At 45.9% G+C, this 18,165-nt stretch overlaps 1 protein-coding gene across 2 annotated transcripts in view; it reads left to right on the top strand.

Moving 5' to 3' along the window:
- The first annotated feature begins 7,015 nt into the window (after positions 1 to 7,015).
- The window catches only part of hexb (hexosaminidase B (beta polypeptide)), a 14,335-nt gene continuing 3,185 nt past the window's right edge, over positions 7,016 to 18,165 (top strand). The window contains exons 1-11 of one of the 2 annotated variants that reach the window (XM_054744615.2): positions 7,018 to 7,318; positions 7,439 to 7,590; positions 9,946 to 10,011; positions 10,490 to 10,536; positions 10,631 to 10,741; positions 10,818 to 10,919; positions 11,985 to 12,117; positions 12,197 to 12,377; positions 13,730 to 13,816; positions 16,926 to 16,998; positions 17,384 to 17,558. In XM_054744615.2, the coding sequence (XP_054600590.1) occupies positions 7,065 to 7,318; positions 7,439 to 7,590; positions 9,946 to 10,011; positions 10,490 to 10,536; positions 10,631 to 10,741; positions 10,818 to 10,919; positions 11,985 to 12,117; positions 12,197 to 12,377; positions 13,730 to 13,816; positions 16,926 to 16,998; positions 17,384 to 17,558 (1,381 nt within the window). In that variant the 5' untranslated portion in view covers positions 7,018 to 7,064. Of the gene's footprint in view, positions 7,319 to 7,438; positions 7,591 to 9,945; positions 10,012 to 10,489; positions 10,537 to 10,630; positions 10,742 to 10,817; positions 10,920 to 11,984; positions 12,118 to 12,196; positions 12,378 to 13,729; positions 13,817 to 16,925; positions 16,999 to 17,383; positions 17,559 to 18,165 lie in introns of both variants that reach the window. The other variant, XM_054744614.2, reaches the window with a different exon arrangement.

Genomic DNA, 18,165 nt, shown 5'->3' with positions numbered 1-18,165 from the left:
TATGCGTTTGGGTCTGCCAGGTCTACGCGGCATGTTCCCTTGCCATCTGATCCAACTCACCACCAGGTGGTGATCAGTTGACAGCTCCGCCCCTCTCTTCACTCGGGTGTCCAAAACATACGGCCGCAGGTCAGATGATATGACTACAAAATCTATCATCGACCTGTGACCTAGGCTGCCCTGGTACCAAGTGTACCGGTGGGCATCCTTATGTTCGAACATGGTGTTCGTTATGGCCAAACTGCGGCTTGCACAGAAGTCCAATAACAAAACACCGCTCGAGTTCAGATTAGGTGGGCCGTTCCTCCCAATCACACCCCTCCAGGTCAAGCTGTCATTGCCCACGTGAGCATTGAAGTCCCCCAGCAGGACAATGGAGTCCCCTGATGGAGCACTATCTAGCACTCGTCCCAGGGACTCCAAAAAGGGTGGGTACTCTGAACTGATATTTGGCCCATAAGCACAAACAACAGTCAGGACCCGTTCCCCGACCCGAAGGCGCAAGGAAGCTACCCTCTTGTCCCCCGGGGTAAACCCCAACACACAGGCAGAGAGTCTCGGAGCTAACAAAAAGCCAACCCCAGCCCTCCGCCTCTCACCCGGAGCAACTCCAGCAAAGTAGAGTGTCCAACCCCTCTCCAGGTCTCGGGTTCCAGAGCCAATGCAATGTGTCGAGGTGAGTCCGACTATATCTAGCCGGTACCGCTCAACCTCTGCCACAAGCTCCGGCTCCTTCCCCGCCAGCGAGGTGACGTTCCATGTCCCAAAAACTAGTTTTCTTGTCCGGGGATTGGACCGCCAAGGCTCCCGCCTTGGTCTGCCACCCGATTCGCATTGCACCGGACCCTTCATGTTCCTCCTGCGGGTGGTGGGTCCACAGTTGGACGAGCCCATGTATCCGGTTCGGGCTGGGCCCGGCCGGGCCCCATGGGCGAAAGCCCGGCCACCAGGCGCTCGCTCACGGGCCCCAACCCCAGGCCTGGCTCCAGGGTGGGACCCCGGTAACCCTCCGGGCCGGGTACTCCGACTCTTCATTTTAACCGCCATGAAAGATCCTTCGAACCGTTCTTTGTCTCACCCTTCACCTAAGACCAATTTGTCATGGGAGACCCTACCAGGGGCACTAAGTGCCCCAGACAACATAGCTCCTAGGATCATTAGGGCCTAGGATCATTAGGGCACTCAAACTCCTCCACCACGATAAGGTGACGGTTCAAGAGTGTTCTTCAGAAATGGCCATAAAAATGTGTTGAGTACAGATGAGCTCACGGCACACGTGCTGTGCTGAGTGGTAGCAGGAACCATGTTTGTGTTTATTTATTTAAATGATAATAAATGATAAATGAACCACACTTGTATAGCGCCTCTCAGAGTAAGGACTCCAAAGCGCTTTACACTACAGTGTATCATTCATCCATTCACACACACATTCACACACTGATGGTGATGAGCTACAATGTAGCCACAGCTGCCCTGGGGCACACTGTCAAAGGCGAGGCTGCGGAGCACAGGCGCCACCGGTCCCTCCGACCACCACCAGCAGGCAACGTGGGTTGAGTGTCTTGCCCAAGGACACAACAGCAGAATTCTCTGTCCGGAGCTGGGATCGAACCTGCAACCTTCCGATTACTGGACAACCCGCTCAACCTGTTGAGCTACTGCTGCCCCATTTAGCAGACGCTTTTATCCAAAGCGATTTACAATTTATAACCTATAGGGCATGTCGTGATCTGTGGGGGAAACCGGAGTACCCGGAGGAAACCCACGCATGCATGGGCAGAACACGCAACTCCACGCAGAAAGGCCGCAGCCGAGTTTCGAACCTGCAAACTTCGTGCTGCGAGGCAACAGTGCTAACCACTGCGCCACCATGCAGCCCATGTGCTATATGTTGGCAGAAGATCGGAGGACGTGGGATCTCTTCCGGATGGATCCCAGATCACGGTTCAGTCTCTCCAGACGGTTCTCTAAGGCCACCTGAGGAAGGAGTCAGAGTTTCAAATTTACAGGAAGTGAGAGATTAAATTCATCTTTCAATAAAAAGAGTTAAACGATCTCTGACTGCAGCTTCGTGAATCCATCTGTTGGATAAAAACAGTATAAATGATTTTGACTGTGTAACATCTGGTGTTGAATTGAAACGAAGGTTCGTCCACGTTATATTTTCATTTTACTTTGTAGTTCCAACAGGGAGGTTCCGACCTCGGCCTCGCTACCAGGACTGGTGCGAGGTCTTGTTATCAGTAGGACTCCTTTGAGAAAGTCCAGACCACGACTTCCTTGTTTGATTTTATAACAAGCACCTGGGAATGTTTTCGTCCTGGGTGAGAGTCTGAGAACGATGTGTGTGCGTTTATCTTTTATTGTGTGTGTGCTTTAATAAAACCTTTCTGAAGGCGTCAGCCCGATGAGAGACTGAACTGACAACGCACTGGTGTGTATCTTTCCTTCTCTCCGACTTTGCAAAGTCTGGTTATTGATTGGTGTTGGATTATTGGTTATTGGTATTGGTTTGAAACTGCTTACTCTAACCCCCTTGTGTGTGTTGAACTTTCTTTGAGGTAATCCTGGATTGAATAATAAAATTACCCAACATTTTGGTGCCATGACCCGGATGCTGGGAGATCGTCTACGGGGGGCCGAAAGGCGCGCCGCTCACTTCTAAAGCCCGGGGGGCTTGGATTGCTTCACCGGCCGGCTGAATAGCTCCGCAGACCACCTTCCGCCTACGGCTCAGCGCGTCGGAGTTTGGGGTGAATCCACCGCGCGGGGGGATTCCATGTGGTACCAGGTGTTTTAGTGTGCTTCGTGGATTTTTATGGGAGCAGGCTTTGCTTGTGTGGTGTGTGCAGTCTTCAGAGTTATTATTAGTAGTAGTAGTATTTGTAGCTTGCTTGAACAGCGTTTTCCAAGAATTTCCATCCTTTAAGTTAAAATTTCTTCTAAACTCTAAAAACTGACAAGCAAGCGTCTGGAATCACACGCTAACATTTCTTCTGGTTGTGAGTTGTACACAAATGTAGTGAAAGCATTTTACCTATTAATGTTTGTTCTGGACCTTATCTTAAAATCAGAGTTAGACCTTGGAATATCAAGCTTTGGAACGCTTGCAACACGACTCTCTTTGAGTTTTGTGACAATTGAAGAATGGGATCAAACTCAGTCATTTTTAAAGATTTTGTTAAATCCAAATCAATTGCTCATTTTAATGGCAGACAAACAGCTTCATGTTACAGGGGTTTGCCCCGCAGCGTAAAGACAACGGCTCTCTAAATACAAAGAAATGAGTTTGTTTCTAATTTAACTGTTAAACCCAAATACAAATGATTTAGTTGTTTTTTTAATGACTGTAATTGTATTATCAAAAAATACAATGGGATAACAATTTGTAGCATCTCTAAGCCTCCTTCCCAACCAGTTCTTTATTTGAACAAACAGTGCATTGTCGAAACGCAAACAGGGTGCACACAGACTTAAGCCGGGCGTACACTGTGCGACTTTTTCACTTTTTTGAGCCGATTTTCCACTCGTGCGAGAATCCACGAGATCGGGACGAGTTTTTCGCCGAGCGTCGTGTAGTGTACAGGGGGTTACGAGAGGCGATTAACACCATGACCAGCTACCGATCAGCAATCGTGAGCTCGCACGGACTTCTGGCGTGTTTAATATTTTGCTCGTCCCTCGTGAGGGTATTGCACTGTTGAAGCGGCACTGCGAGCAGCTGCGACCCAAAATGTATCAGAACCGCTCACGGCGCATGCGCAATCCTGCATCAACACCGCTCGCCCGCTATTTCCCTAATAACACAGGCTGTTCGTTTTTATTTCTACACGTTTTTTTACTCACAAAGATTGTCAAGAAAGCGTGTTTGTCGTGTTCATGTCAAATTAAACTGATCATAAAACACAGATTTACTTTCTTTATTTCGTTTTCCTCATCCAACCCCCATAAATCCCTGTGTGTCCTCCTGCAGCACTCCCGAAGGACAACAGGCAAAACAAGACAAAAAAGTCTGACGTGTTGAGTAAAAACTGCTATTTTTAGCATATTTTTAGGTCCGACGTGTTGCTACCAGACGTACAGTGTGAGCAGTCAGGTCGCATCCGAGAACTGGGTCGTACAGTGTGAGCAGTCAGGTCGCATCCGAGAACTGGGTCGTACAGTGTGAGCACATGACTCGTGAGATCTGCCCTGCGAGGAAGTCGTACAGTTTGAGCTGAAGCTGAACGCTGCGAGTGAAAAAGTCGCACAGTGTACGCCCGGCTTTACTAAACTGAGAGAACAAATCTGATCAACCACATTTTTGGTTGGATCATCTGACACACGTCAGAATCCGTGGAAACAACACACATTGCATCTACGTTGTAACAGGAACTGGTTTAGCCAGATCAGTGAGCTGGTGATCTCTTGTCTGGTGCCTTTAGAGTTCTTTTCAACGCATGCCAGACTTTACAGTTTCCTCCATGTTTCTTCTCACAGAAGGATAACACTAAATTCTGAATAATTACTTAATTGAAGAAAATCCTCCTGCACTAATAAAATAGTTTTCCCATAAATGGATTTTTATCATGTTGCACCATGACAGATAAAAATACTTCACAATGTGCAAACAAGTTCAGTGAAACATTCGATTGATGACAGGAAAATTGTGGCCAATATTTTAGAATTGTTAAAAGCAACCCTTTCTTATAAAAACGTCAAAAATAGTTCATGTGTGCTGTTTGTAGTACTGATTTTCACGTCAGAGCTGGACGGAGAATGGACGTTAGGCTTTTGTTTGGACAGCAATGTGGAAGGGGTCATGTGGGATGTTCTCTGCATCTGCTTTATCCTGTTCAGAGCGCTGGGGTGGGGGTTAGCCCTGTGGGACAATAGCTGAGATTACACCAATCATTAACACTCAAGTATGCAAACATCAATTTAGAATCAAAATCTTATCTAAAAAGCAAACAGGTTCACTTTTTATCAAAACGAGGCCATTTTCAACCCATTTGTACCCAGCTAATTCATTCCAATAGTAATATGGCCTCTGGAGTTTTTAAGCCCAACTGAAGCTGCACTTTAGGTCTCTGCTTGTCTCTTAGGTGACTTTTACTGTTATTGAGCTGCAAAGGTTGGTAACTGCTCGTAATTATCGAATGCTGGCTTGTTCTGTTGTTTTTGCGCGATTCTTGGTCATTTAATGTTGATGCTGTAAAATATTATTTGGTTTTTATTTTATTAACAGGGTGCACCCTTTGAATCGATTTTACTCGGTGCATTTTTTTTCTTGTATCCTATTATTTTTATATAAGCTTATTGTATTGTGTTCAGCATATTGGGCTACCTTGATTGGTGGAATATAAATAAATAATTGAATTGAGTCGATTGCTGATGGTGACAAAATGAATGTGGCACTGTTTTACATTGCCTGACTTGAATTGAAATAGTTGGTGTAATTTCCACAAAAAAAAGTTTAAAATTTTTGATTGCATTCTATGGCAATGATTTAGGCTTTCCATCCATTTTCATCCAATTATCTAGAGTTGGGTTGCAGAGACAGGAGTCTAAGCAGAGAGGCCACACACTTCCCTCTCCAAGCCACTTGGGTCAGCTCTTTTGTGAGAATCCCAAGGCATTCTCTAGCCAGCTGAAAAATACAGTCCCTCCAGCGTGTCCTAGGTCTACTACTGGTTGGACATGCCCGGAAAACCTCACCGGGGAGGTATACAGGAGGCATCCTAAACAGATGCCCGAGCCACCTCAAATGGTCAAATGGTTCCTCTCGATGTGGAGGAGCAGACGGTCTACTCTGAGCCCCTCCCGGATGACCGAGCTTCTCACCCAGTCTCTAAGGAAGAGCCAAGCCAGGGATTTAGCCTTTTGTTTTTTATTAGGGGCGATACCCAGCGTATTGGTTATCTGTATTGAAAAATAAGAGTTATACTGCATCAGTATATTGAGTATTTGTTCTTTTTTAAGCCGGTGTTACGTTGATATGCGTTCCCCCCTCGAGATCTGTTACTTTTGCACCCATAACCCTGAAACAAACATAAAAATTGTGCTACACATAATATTTTCAAAAATTATATTTATGCAAAACATGCATTCTTGGTGCCAGGGTGGTTATGGTTAGGGTGAGGGTTATTTTTGTGATTGCGTCGTTTCCACTTGCAGTTGGGTGCAAAAGAAACAGATCTCGAGGGGGAACACATATCGACATTACACCACTGGTATTAAACATCCCTGTATGTCCTGTTTGTCTTTGTGATGGACTGGAGACCTGTCCATGGTGTCCCCTGGTCCCCCAGAGACAGACCCTAGTGAGGTGGTTAGAAGATGACTGAGTGAATGAGTGTGAACAGTCTAGTGATGTGTCGGTCGCGAACGAACCGGCTCTAAGAGCCGGCTCTTTGAAGTGAACGACGGGAGCCGGCTTGTCATTGGGAGCCGTCCCCTCCCCCCTCCCCCCTGCCTTGGTGAAAGCTACAGGTGATTGGTCAACATGTGTAACTGCGTGTCCAGACTGTCCACACACAGAGCAGTAGGGGCGGGGAAGAGGGAGGATCAGACTCAGACAGACACACAGCAGAGCACCTGCGGGCAGAGGGAGACGAGAGGAGGAAAAAGGCGAGCGTGAGAGAGGAGAGTGCGACGAAGACGGTGAGAAAATGAGCGCCAGCAGTCGGAAAGTGGAGATTTCTTAAAGTGTTCAGTTATTAAATCCATAGAAATGATAAATATTTGATATATTGCATTTTTTTACAGTAGTAAATCATTTTACATGTAGTTTTGCATTATTTTGGTTATAAATGTACTGTACTCAACAGAAAATCTGAGGAGCCACTTGGGAGCCGAAAGAGCCGGCTCTTTTGGTGAGCTGAGCCAAAAGAATCGGCCTTCTAAAAAGAGCCGGAATTCCCATCACTAGAACAGCCGTGTCTGTAAATGTGATTCCCCTTTAAAAATGTACAGGGAGTTTTTTTCCGCATGTTAAAACCCGCCCTCCCGCTTCTCTAACCAATACCCCCGTCCTCCTGCCTGCCCTGCCGGTTAGTCTTGTGACTTCTGTCTTTCCTGCCACTATGGCCGCGCTACCTGTGTTTACAGTCGTCCTGCTGGCTCTTGGCTTCTCCCGGGGCTTCCAGCATCACTTCGTCGAAGAGGAGCCGGAGCTTGTGGCTGGACCGTCCCAATACGGATCCCTGTGGCCTCTGCCGCAGAAAGTGCACATCTCCGATGTTTCATTCAAGTTGAGCAGCTCCAACTTCCAGATAACTGATGCCAAAGAGTCCTCTGCGGGTCCGAGCTGCAACCTCCTGCAGAGCGCCTACAGGAGGTGAGAGTCCCCGTTGTGTGCTTTTTATTTATTTAATTGTATTTTCTGAGGACTTTTAGACAGATTCGGCGTTGTGATGCGTTCAGTGACCAGTTTCACTTTGTTTTCTCGTCCCTGCAGGTATTATGAGTACGTGTTCGTTGGTCCCAAGAATCAGAAGAGGGGCAGAGACCAGCCGGCGGGCCCCTCGGAGGTGACAGAGCTCCAGGTGTGGATCACATCACCTGACTCGGACTGTGACAGCTTCCCCACCGAGTCTTCTGACGAGTCATGTGAGTCCCCGCGTTTCCTCATTGGTATCATACTTGAGAGCTTTTTATTATGGTGCGGCCGTACCCGGGTTACATGTTTCACAAGGTTGGAATTCCACTTCTTTCTTTTTATTTAATCAGCAGAGCTGTTTTATTGCATAAGCTCACATCCCAACATCTGACATAAATGCACCACTAATGCTAATTCACTAGTGAAAATAACAAGTTGGAACAGCCATTGCAAACTATGCTTGTGGACTTAAAATGTTAACATTACAACTCTTAAATGTTAAACTTTAACATTTTGAACACAGGATATGTTCTTATTGCTGTACTGGACTGTGGTGCTGCCTCAGCAGAAGCTAGATTGTATCGACTGTCTGGCCGGCAGATACCTTATCAGAGGGACTTTAATAAGATAAAACCGTAATCTATTGCTATTTGTTTGGTGGACTAAAACTAACCCAGCCTCAGCACTGATGCACGACCGCTTCATGCACATCAGAAGTAGCAGGTACCTGGACATCCTATTCAAATCGATTCAAGTTTATTTATATAGCGCCAAATCACGACAAGAGTCGTCTCGAGGCACCTCACATAGTAAACGTTCCAATACAGTTCTGTTCATTAAGCCAATCAGAAAAAAAAGTTTCCTATATAAGGAACCCAGCAACTTGCGTTGGATTGGATTTTCTTTACAGAAACCCTCATACTAAGCAAGCATTTAGCGACAGTGGAGAGGAAAACTCCCTTTTAACAGGAAGAAACCTCCAGAGGATCCTGGCTGAGTATAAGCAGCCATCCTCCACGACTCACTGGGGACCGAGAAGACAGAGCGGAGACATGCGTACACCAACACCAGCCCACCCACACACAAACACACATACAACATATATACCAAGTACTGACTACGTTTACATGCAGCCAATATCCGGGTCATGAATCGGGTTAAGGTCGGTATTCGGGTTTCTGAGTTGATCAGAATAACCCGTTTACAAGCATAAATAGAAAGAGTTACCCCTAACTTGCATAACCCGATTTAAAAGCGGACATTGGGGTAGCGTCAGGACGTATGGACTACGTCAAGACGCAACATGCGTCATATTTCGCCGTCTCTGTACTTTCGGCCGTCAACAAAAGACATAATGTTCATACTTTTCACCAGACCGATGAAGACAGAGGTTTCCTCGTCACTCCAAAAGTGTGGTGCTGTGCCGCGACTCGCCATGTTGCTCCCAACTTGTTGTTTACTTCCGGTGTTCTGGCGCATACAAGACGTCTCGCTACTCAAAAGACCAAGATTCCTTGCGCACAGAGCATGCGCAGAACACACGCTTTGATGGGGATATCCCGGAATGCGTTTACACGACCAAACATTCGGGTTAGAAAAGGGTTACCCCAGGTGTAGTAACCGGGTTTTTGGCGGTGTTTACATGGCCGTGCGAAACCGGGTTATTGTGAATATTCGGGTTTTAAAAGGGTTACTGGCTGCATGTAAACGCACTCAATGTGTCTATGGTTACATTGTGATTTCTTAGTAAATATTCTATTTGGTGAGCGATAAACTGTATTGTATTTATCCTAGTGGATCTATAATTAAACAGGTAAACTAGTAGTAGCACTTTCAATGTCAAACAAAGTAAAATGTTATTAGGAGAGGGAGAATGTTTACGTAGACATCAAACATCAGGATCAGCACAGACCAACGCTCCAGTCCAGTCCAGGTGTAATCTATTCAATTCAAGTTTATTTATAAAGCGCCAAATCAGTACAAGTCGTCTCAAGGCACTTCACACAGTAAACGTTCCAATACAGTTCAGTTCATTAAGCCAGTCAGTAAAGAGGTTCCTATAAGGAACCCAGCAGATTGTATCGAGTCACTGACTAGTGTCAGTCTTCACAGCAACCCTCATAATCTATGTTTCGGTACCTGGTACCGAGACGGTACGGCTCCCATCTACGTGAATCCTCTTGCAAAGGCTTACGTCTCGGCCCGGCCGCTCCGGTCATCACAGGATCGTCGGCTAGCAGTGCCTACACCACGCTCAGGACAATCCAGACTTTTCTCATGCATCGTTCCACAAATGTGGAATGACCTTCCAAGCACTACCAGAACTGCGGCTTCCTTTTCCATTTTCAAGAAACTCCTGAAGACCCTGCTCTTCAGAGAGCATCTTCTTAACTAGCACCTTGTCTGCACCCGTCCCCCCTCTCTACTGTCCACTCCTTGTTCCGTCCTCTCCATGATTGATGTCAATTTGTTGTTGTTATTGTTGTTGTTAGCCTCAAGGGCAAAATGCCGATTATCACTTGTAAGTCGCTTTGGACAAAAGCGTCTGCTAAATACATAAACATGTTTCCTATTTGCGTCTGCAGATGAGCTGTCAGTAGATCAGCCTGTTGCTGTCCTAAAAGCACCGAAGGTCTGGGGAGCCCTGCATGGTAGGTTTATTCACCCACATGATTTATTAATTATTAAAATAAAGCGACAGTGATAATAATTACATTTCTGCTGTTTTGAATTTAGATCGTTTCGTCTGACAATAATTGATGTGAAACACTGGAACACTCTAAATTTTATTATGAATTACATTAAATAAAAACTGTTTTATATAAATGGTCAATTTGTTTTACAAAAAATAATTAAAACCTTTTCTAAAGTGCTCAGTCTTTAGTGCAGTGTTCCTTCAAAAAATGTAAAATTAGTTTATAATAAAACGACGTGATGTTTTTAATATGAACTTCAAATAATTTAGATTTTATACAAGACATCATTTGGATTATATTTTATACTTATCTGAACGTTTGGTAAAGAAATTGACCTTTATTTAGAATTTTACATTTATTGTACCTTTGTTTAAAAAATAAAAAACTTGATTATGTCTTCCATTTCTTTGTATTATTTTTTATAATCGATTAGGTTTGGAAACGTTCAGCCAGCTGGTGTATGAGGATGAATTTGGAGCTGTAAGATTTATTTAAGAACCTTTAAATTGACCAAAAGTTTTGAACCAAATTTAAACTTCTGCAGTTTTTTTTAATTCCACGACTTTCCTCCTAGAAAACCATCAACTCAACAGTGATCAGCGACTTCCCTCGGTTTGCACACCGAGGTGTTCTGTTGGACTCTTCAAGACATTTCATCCCAGTAAAAGTCATCCTTGCTAATCTGGTAAGGTCGTTGTTTTTCTGTTATAATTTAGTTGACTTCTAAATGTGATTTTTCTAATCCATGTCTAATTTTCTAGGAAACGATGGCGATGAACAAATTCAACATCTTCCACTGGCACATCGTCGATGACTCGTCTTTTCCTTACCTGAGCCAAACGTTTCCTCAGCTGAGCGAGAAGGTCAGAAATAGGGATGGGTACCGAATTCGGTACTTTTTAAGGTACCGACCGAATTCCATAGTACCGACTGAGCACCGATTCACGTCATTTGAAACGGTGCCTCGTTTCGGTATCCGTCCTTCATAACGAGAACTTGCCTAGACAGCTGCGCATGCGCAAGAGCGTTATGTCGTCGGTCGCTGCGAGCCAGTTGTAAACAGAGCAGCATGGTAGAAAGAACGCACGCTAACGCTTGGGTCCACTTCACTAAATGTGACGGGTAACTGGGTGATGATGAAACCAGCGACAACGATCTAAGTGAGACATCCTCATCTTAATCTGCTCTGGTAGGTAAATAAAATGTTTACGATAACGTTAGCTTGATTTGTTAGCTTCCGTTCCGCTAATGGTGCGTTCGCTTTCTCCTCGGAACTCCGAATTTCCGACTAGAAGAACATGAACGCGCTCTAAAGTTTGGCTTCACTTTACTAAATGTGACGGGTGATTGGGTGAAGACGAAACCAGTGACAACAATCTAAGTGAGACATCCTCATCTTAATCTGCTCCAGCAGCTAAATAAACTGTTTAAGATAAAGTTAGCTTGATATGTTAGCCACGATTGTTATCAGCTAATGGTGCGTTCACTTTCTCCTCGGAAATTCTAACTTCCCAGTAGGAAAAATCAATTGAAAAAAGATGGCAAAAGGAATGAAGATACACAGTAAATTTAGTTCACAGTAAAGATGTTTGCTTCAGTTTAATTATCAGCTTATAAAACTACAAGGACGATGTTAAAATACAAACAGTTGAATGTTATTTATCGTGATATTTATCAAATATGGTTATATATTGAGAAATATATATTATTATAAAAGAGAATTAAATTATTAAACACTCAAAAGTATCGAAAATTGGTACCGTTAAGTACCGGTATCGATTCGTAGGTACCGGGAATTAGTACCGAATCGATTCAAATGTCAAAGGTACCCATCCCTAGTCAGAAAGTGAAAATCCGAAATGCGCCAAAAACAAATCTAGATGTTTTCTTTCCCTTCATGACTTGTTTTTGATCATTAATGTTCCCAGGGAGCTTACCACCCATACACTCACGTGTACACACCCACAGAAGTGAAGATGGTGATTGAGTTTGCTCGTCTGAGAGGCATTCGGGTCATCCCGGAGTTCGACACTCCAGGACACACGCAGTCTTGGGGTAAAGGTGAGTTACTCTTGTGTTTAGGCGACCATCTTTACTTTATTTATTCTATTCTCCTGATGTCGCTCGTTTCCCCTCTCAGGCCAGCCCGGACTGCTCACCCCCTGTTACTCTGGCTCCAAGCCTTCCGGCACTTTTGGACCGGTCAACCCCATCCTGAACACCACATACGACTTCATGAGCCAGTTATTCAAGGAGATCAGCCTCGTGTTTCCCGACGCCTACGTTCATCTGGGAGGTGACGAGGTGGACTTCACCTGCTGGTGAGACTGCACAGGGTTCGATGGGGAGCCTAAGGGGCTCGACACACGGGAGGTGACAAACGACCGCGATCAGCGAAATTCGACGCTGTCGCTTTTATTACCTGACACACGGGAGGCGACTAGCGGCAAAGCTGTCTACGCGTTCTGTTCCATGGCGAAATCGAAACTTCCGTTGTTTTGTTTGGCTGTGTCAGGTTGGAGGGAATTAAGGTTATTGAAGCAGTTCAGAGTTAAAACAGTGGTAGATATGATGTTTCACAAGGTGCTGCTAGAGTTATGTGAAATCTTACTTCTGATTTTACTATAAAACATAATAATAATCAACTTCTCCTCCATGTTTGCTCGGAGGTGTACGGAGCATCCTGTCCGCTCATTGGTCAGTGAATGAAACCTCCGTTGATTGGTCCTCGTCCGAGCGACAGCGATGAAAAGTTGAAAATGTTTCAACTTTCTGGGATCGCGTTGCTGGGTCGCCTGTGCACGACACGTGCACGAGCGCAATATTTCACACGCACGTTTTTCGCGTTTCGCTTGGTAGGAGGGAGACCCGTGATTATTGCTTTGTCGCGCATGTCTCATTGAAAATGAATGGAGGAGAGGCGATGTCGCCTCCCGTGTGTCGAGCCCATTAGTCTCCTCCCTTTCTGGTCAGCTCACGGGTTCCCGGAAGAACGAAAAAATGAATGCAAGTCAACGGGGTTAACGACGTTATTTTCTAATCCGCTTTGCCTCACGCCCTGGATCACACACGTTGTACTGCAATCTAAATGAAGACTAATGATGGGTGTTTCGACCACGCCAGTCACGTACTTTGAGATTTATCAGCTTGTAAAAGTTCGTAGTTAGCATGACTACATTGGCACGTTGCATATATGACCTGACCACACAATCTGCTCTCCCCTAGGGAGGCTGCTACTTACCAAATGGCCAGATTTATGGTGGTTCTTTCCTCCTGTGGGAAGTTTGCTGAACTTACAGCCCTTTTCCCTCTGTTTTTCTCCGTGTCTGGTTCGATGACGTCACTTTGGTGAAGCGCATTTGTAGTCCCGGACTTGTTTTCACACACAACCTAAAATAATGTTTCCCCCCGTTCGAAAATAAGCGCAATCTTGGCATCAAAAACCTTCTTTAAAATTCACGGACATCATATGTGAAATCCATGGCACGTAACAAGCGGAATTAGAAAATAGCGTTTTTAGCCCCGTCGACTTGCATTCATTTTTCCGTTCTTCCAGGGACCCGTGGTGCGGAAGTAGATGGGTGTGACTTAGGCTCCATATATTTATGCTGAATGTCAAAGTTCAAACAGATGTTAGCAGATGTTACGTTCCCCCCCCCCCCCCCCCCAACAGGAAATCCAACCCAGACATTCAGAAGTTCATGGAGCAGCAGGGCTTTGGGCAGGACTTCACCAAACTGGAGTCCTTCTACATTCAAAGGTTTGTTTCTTAGGCCTGATTCACACAGCAGAGTTTTAAAATTGTCAAACAGTATTTGAAACTGTGTGCAGCCACCACCAGCACAGTCGCTTGTCCTCATTTGGACCAAAACGATCTGACACGTTTAAGAGCTATGACCTATAATTAGAGCCATCCCGACATCCTTTCATGAAGACCAGAGCATTCTTAACACACCACACGTGGCAGAAATATCTGATGATTATTTTTAGAGTCATTACGGTAATGGGGTGGAGGGTTGATGTTGCAAACAAATGAATGACACTTTCTGGTGAAGCACGGTGCTTTTTGAAATTTTATTTTTTTGTATTTACTTGTGTGGCAAGGCGAAGTAACGAGGGCCCGGGAGGGATTCGATCCCCAGACTCCCGGGAGAGAGTCACGCCCGCTAACCAGTCAGCCAAAGGGGCATCCCCTTGGCCAAGTAGCCAGGGCGCATGATCAATCGGGACACTGTGACAGGACGCTCACACTGCCACATCGATGTCCCTTTGGCTGACTGGTTAGCGGGCGTGACTCTCACCCGGGAGTCTGGGGATCGAATCCCGCCCGGGCCCTCGTTACTCCACCTTGCCACATTTGGCGTTGTTGGCAGGATCCATGTAGTACTGTCAAGTAGGTCCATGGATGGGAAGTTTGTGGCACCCTACGCAGGAGCACAAGGACGTGCTTGTGGAAAGAGGGGGGAAGATGTGGCAGTGTGAGCGTCCTGTCACAGCGTCCCGATTGATCGTGCGCCCTGGCTACTTAGCCAAGGGGATTTCCCTTTGGCTGACTGGTTAGCGCGCATGACTCTCACCCGGGAGTCTGGGGATCGAATCCCACCCGGGCCCTCGTTACTCCACCTTGCCACACTTGCTTCCCTGTCTGTTTACTGTATTGGGAGTCGGGTTGTAGTTGTCATCTTTTTCACCCCCTCCGAGTTTGCAGGTATGTTTAACTGACAAGTTTTGCCGATCTCCCGAAATAGACTATGAACGTGTTGGCATATACTACTTCTGGGATAAAAATTCCTGCTGAGGGCTACTTTTCCTGTGTGATAGTCTCGCCTCGTTTATGGTCAGGATTTGCAAAAAGAAGTCAACCAAATGGATGACAAATCAAGCGGTGATTTACATTTCTCAAGATGCCTGGGACACTGACCGAATTGCTCCGCTCTCCTGTGGGCTTGCGTGAGTTTACATCCTTCCAGGGAAACCTCAGAGTCTGCTATGAACTTGTTCATCCACGTCTCCGTAATAAAACATCAGGCTGTCAGCGGTCTCGCAGCAGTCAGGTCAGTGCTGAGAGCTCGTCCATTTTGCTGGGGAGAGAGCGGACATTTCCCATAATCACTAAGGGTAGATTTGATTGATATCTCCGTTCCCTCTCTAGAACTTAATGTTCTGCTTTAGGCAGAACCGGGTTTCCATGGAGAGAATGCCAGTATAAGCAGCGCTCACAGCTGATCCCTGCAGGAATTTCCCAGAACCCTCCCAGAAAGCGTTCCGTAGTCAGTAAAAAAAACGAACACCGTTTCCTCTCCTGGAGCTTACGTCCTACTTTGCTGGATCTTCATTTCTTCGTAATTCTGGAGGCAGAACCGACGTTTCCCATGGAGAAGTGTGCTGCAGTGGGAGCTAGCATTGGCTCGGCCCCCTTAAGGGCATAAAAACACACAGAGAAGAAAAAGCAAAGAATAAGAGTAACGAAATGAGAGCTGCTGTCACTGGCTCCAGCCCACCTCGTGCTCTTTGTAACCGAACGCGACCTTTCCTTTTTCGTACTTTGGAGTCCATCTTCACAGCAGCAATTCATCGCAAAATAAAGCTACCGGAAATGTAGCACTACAATCGGTCTCAAAACAGGAAGTTAGCATTTTCTCGTGCACAGGTCTGTTGATTGTGTTGCCACCATTGACACATAAATATTGGACAATGGGTTTCCATTGGCTCCAATAACACGGTTTTGAGGACAAATGGGAGGTGGCCACCACCGCCATTTTGACCGTGTCACAGGTTCCGTCAAGCCCAGACAAGAAGAGAGGTGGAGCCGAGGGTGGGGCTGTAAGGCTGGGATCATCAACTGACGACACCCGGTCGAACTAGCTACAAGCTAACCTGAAGCTAACCCAAAGCTAACGCGGAGGTGGGAGCTAAGCTAACGGAGGTAGCAACCTAGCTACAACCGGAGTTAACTGTGCACAACACCAGAGCTTCTGAGTCAGAGATACGCCGGGCTGACCGCTGGGTAAAAGCGGGTGGAACACAGAGGTCTCTCGAAAGCTCCACAAGCCGGCAGCCGCACAGCAGATAAGCGCCGCTGCGATCTGAGATGCACAGAGCTGCCGCTGGGGAGAACCGGATGGAAAGGTTTCCATCCCAGAGCTCCACAAGCCGGCAGCCCGCGCAGCAGACAGGAACCGCGATCAGACAGAGAAGCGCCGAGCTGCGGGGAGGGGAGAACCGGGTGGAAAACATCGGTCTCCCGAGAGCTCCACAAGCCGATAGTGGGAACCCAGCTCCACCAACATGTTATATTTCAACCCATTTTCAAAAGTGCAGCATTATGTTAAATGCACTGGGTTTTACCCTATTACATTTAAATTTCATGGTTAAACAGTACATGTTAAAATCTAAGCTCAGCTCGGCAGTGACCTAAAATACATAAATATAATTTTACTTACCGAAAAAAAATGAAGTGGAGACTCCTTGGACGCTCTATTAGTGCAATTAATGCCACAGCAAGTCATTTTGTCCAACAATTGCATAAATAATATCCAAAAAGAACGCACAAACGCTACAACTAATGGTGGGGGCTTGGTTGCCACTCTGGACTTTACTCAAAAATAGATTGATTCAGATCCCATGACAGCAGAGGGCACCATTGAGCACACCAGCATATGACCTGCAGCAAGTTCAGTAGTTAAAGTGGGAGTCATGGCATGGGCAGAGACTTATTTCATCCACATGTCCTGTTAGGAAAACATTTCTGAAAGAGGTGTCGCCTGGCAGAGAGCACCCCTAAGCTAGCTTGTTTTGCAGATTTGCTGTTTTAGCTTTAAGAAGAAATTTTCGATTACGAGTGAAACGGTATTTTTTCTTTCCAAAAGACTCCTGGATATTGTCACAACTACCCAGAAGGGCTACATGATCTGGCAGGAAGTCTTCGACAACGGAGTCAAGGTAGGATTTATCGATGGTGCACAGCATGTTTGGCTTTAACTGGAGGAATTTGAGTATCATCTCAAAATTGTGTAGGTGTTCTTATTTGTCATTAAAGGAATAGTTTGAAAAGCTCAGTTATAGTGAAAATTTCTCTGTGTGAAAGAATATTTGAAACTAATGTGACCAGGTACATTTCAAAAAGGGTTTTTAATGTTTTTAATCAATTCAGTTTATTTATTTAGAACCAATCAACACCAAACTCATCTCAGGACGCTGTACTAAATTACAAAGGAGTCTAATTAAAATTGGAATAAAAGTACAGATCTACTTTCAAACTATTCCTTTATCAGCGAGCAAAGGCTATTGCATCTAAGCACAGGAGCATGACCTCTAACAATTGCAGCTGAAGCCTGACACGGTAGTGCACGTGTGGATGGACAATGGGAGTGATAAGGAGATGGCCAAGGTGACGGCAGGAGGATACACCACCATCCTCTCCGCCCCGTGGTACTTAGATTATATTAGCATCGGACAAGACTGGCAGAAGTACTACAAGGTTGAGCCACTCAACTTCAATGGTCAGTTTGTTTTTCTGAAAATTATCGTTTTGTCTTGAATCGGCACATTTGGTGAGAGGTCCCTTTTGATTTTTGGGCCTTTTTTTTTGTTCAACAAGCTTATAAAAGACGCACAGTTTTAACAGTCAGACCGACGTGAAGGGAACACGGGGTAGATCGGTTGGTGTTTGGCTGGATAAGTGCATGGAAGGGCTGTGGTGCAGTTCTAGAGCCTGATAGAGGGAAGGCTGCAAGTTTGAATCCCACTTGCAGCCTTTTGGGCCATTCTCATCTGTACCGGGTAGCCCCAGTCGGCCCCAGCCTGGCCCGGTTGATTCCACACATCCTTGCCTTAAGCCCATGTGGGCTGATTCTACCCACCAATCAGAGGCTTGCTCTAATGGAAGGTGTGAATTTGCTGTCAGCAGTGGGTGTGTTGGCCCTGGTCGGCCTGAAGCAGACCCCCTCGAGAAGAGGGCTGAGAATGAGCTTTGGTTGGCCCGGAAAAATACCAGGCCACCCAGATAAGTAAACAACCTACGCTACCTGGCCCGGGCCGACCCGGTACAGATGGGAACGGCCCATTTGTGGATGGAGTAGGCATGTTCTCCCCATGCATGCATGGGGG

The sequence above is a fragment of the Nothobranchius furzeri genome, chromosome 6 (genome assembly GCF_043380555.1).
Source record: "Nothobranchius furzeri strain GRZ-AD chromosome 6, NfurGRZ-RIMD1, whole genome shotgun sequence".
NCBI lineage: Eukaryota > Metazoa > Chordata > Actinopteri > Cyprinodontiformes > Nothobranchiidae > Nothobranchius > Nothobranchius furzeri.
Note: the sequence above shows the minus strand (reverse complement) of the source record. Positions and strands in the feature narration are given on the sequence as shown.